At 48.0% G+C, this 2,500-nt stretch overlaps 1 protein-coding gene across 1 annotated transcript in view; it reads right to left on the bottom strand.

The window, feature by feature from the left end:
- zfhx4 (zinc finger homeobox 4) overlaps nucleotides 1-2,500 on the bottom strand; it is a 130,631-nt gene that overhangs the window by 81,025 nt on the left and 47,106 nt on the right. The window contains 1 exon segment of the mRNA XM_064949289.1: nucleotides 2,381-2,500. This exon segment is cut by the window's right edge and continues 404 nt beyond it. Within this exon segment, the coding sequence (XP_064805361.1) occupies nucleotides 2,381-2,500 (120 nt within the window).

Here is a 2,500-nt window from a genome sequence, read left to right as displayed (position 1 = left end):
AGAGCAGAGCAGAGGCACGCCACTCCCATGGGTCTTTCACCTCCACACATGAAAGAAAAGGTGTTTTTCTGGTCAAAAAAAAAAATACATATTTTTTCCTTTCTCCTCCGCTCGTGCTTTACTGCCATGTGACTCGGGGTAAAACAGTCTGGATCCTGCCAAACGCATTAAAGACAGCATCTGTCCAACAGATTTCTGCAGCCGGTACAGTGTGTATGTGGGTGGGTGGGGTGGGGGGGTACAAGGGTAGCTGAGTGCATGGAGAGGGTGGTGGGATGACTCTCTGCTCTACAGCATTAGCCAAAGGTAAATCGCTTGCTAGGAAGCTGAACATACACACACCCAACAGATATGAGTTACAAAGGCATTACGGCCCAGGGAGCACAACAATCTCTTCATCATTTATTATATGTTGGCACAATGTAAAAAACATGGAAGATCAGCCACATGATGTATAATACTATCCACATCCATCCATATAATATAGTCATTCTGCCAATCTTTATTTTACAGGATATTGCTGTACCAATAAGAGAGGACTTACACAGACCAGACTAGACCTCTACAAATCCTCCAGCTTCGGTCTAACCAGGGAGGGTGTCCACACATTCCCAATGCTCGGGGGTTTTAAAGCAAGGCCTCCAAATTCCACTGGCGATTCTGCGACCCCCCCTCTCTGGCCAGACAGCTATTCTTCCCTTCTCTCTCTCTGCTCCCTCTTCTCTCTGGCCATGACGGCTACTCTTCCCTTCTCTCTCTCTGCTCCCTCTTCTCTCTGCCCATGACGGCTACTCTTCCCTTCTCTCTCTCTGCTCCCTCTTCTCTCTGCCCATGACGGCTACTCTTCCCTTCTCTCTCTCTGCTCCCTCTTCTCTCTGCCCATGACGGCTACTCTTCCCTTCTCTCTCTCTGCTCCCTCTTCTCTCTGCCCATGACGGCTACTCTTCCCTTCTCTCTCTCTGCTCCCTCTTCTCTCTGGCCATGACGGCTACTCTTCCCTTCTCTCTCTGCCCACATCACCCCCCCTTCTCTCTCTCTGCCCATGACAGCTACTCTTCCCTTCTCTCTCTCTGCTCCCTCTTCTCTCTGCCCATGACGGCTACTCTTCCCTTCTCTCTCTCTGCTCCCTCTTCTCTCTGCCCATGACGGCTACTCTTCCCTTCTCTCTCTCTGCTCCCTCTTCTCTCTGCCCATGACAGCTACTCTTCCCTTCTCTCTCTCTGCTCCCTCTTCTCTCTGCCCATGACGGCTACTCTTCCCTTCTCTTGTCTGTCTCACTCACTCTTTGCTCACAGTTTGATAACTTACAAACCCATAGACTTTGTGTGTGTGTGTGTGTGTGTGTGTGTGTGTGTGTGTGTGTGTGTGTGTGTGTGAGTGTGTGTGCGTGTGTGTGTGACACCATAAACTAAACTATTATCTGAGAGCATGATGTAGGATTGCTTTTCACCCTAGTCTCCTTTTTCAGAGAAAATAAATAGTTATACTGATATGGTTATACTTTAAATTGCCTTGGAGTTGGTCTTGTACCTTGGCCTTTAATCATTGCTAATAAAAACTCATTTTTCCCTATTATGATTTAATGGCTGCCAATGTCTTATGTAGCCGAGCTGGTTACTGTCAGACGCTAAATCAACTGCTGTGAACACACAGCCAAGAGCTGAGCTACAGGACACACACACATACACCGCCCCACACACACACAGTGTCAGATGTTGTTAGGCCTGGTCAATAGATCCTCATTAGGTTCGTATTGTGCAGTAGATCCTTCAGGTCAGGATCCTGGGCAAACAACTATTTATATCTCTCTGTCTCTGAGGGACCTGTTTATATAATGTTTACAGTGTGAAAAGATGTTCTCTGTGTGTGTGTGTGTTGTGTTGTGTTGTGTGTGACACTGCTGCATGGTGGCCTTTCTGTCTGTGACTACAGTATGCCGCCAACGCTTATCTACGTTTATAACAGAACTCCATTAACTTTGATTTCAGACATCATATTAAAACCAGTGAAAATACTCTCTCCTTTCACTCTTACAGGAAAGAGTGAGATGGAGAAGGGAGGAGGTAGGAGAGAGGGATGATAGAGGCAGAGAGGAGAGGGAGATAAATCAGCTCTACCTGTTGGTTAATGGCTAATATAAGCCATGTTGTGCCAGAATGCCGATCTCTAACACCCTGCTACAAACACAGGGCCACCACTAATAGACCTCACGTAACAACGCCTTACAAACCACTGGCTGGATGACATCATGCTATTAAAGAGGCCTAGGCCCTGTTGCATAATCACTGTATTGTGCCGCTGCGTTGTTTGGTGTGTTGGTGTGTTGATGGCTGTCGTGTGTACGCTGGGGGCGTTATGTTACAACAGAAGGGACTGGTACCTTGTACAGCCTAATGGCAGCCTCGTGTCGCTGGTTGGTGGCATGCAGCCGCAGTTTATCCACGCTGTTGCTGTAGTAGTCGCACGCGTTGCACTTCAGGTGCACAGGGTTGCCGATGGC

The sequence above is a fragment of the Oncorhynchus masou genome, chromosome 30, assembly GCF_036934945.1.
Source record: "Oncorhynchus masou masou isolate Uvic2021 chromosome 30, UVic_Omas_1.1, whole genome shotgun sequence".
Taxonomy (NCBI): Eukaryota; Metazoa; Chordata; class Actinopteri; order Salmoniformes; family Salmonidae; genus Oncorhynchus; species Oncorhynchus masou.
This window is presented reverse-complemented; position numbering and strand designations above follow the sequence as displayed.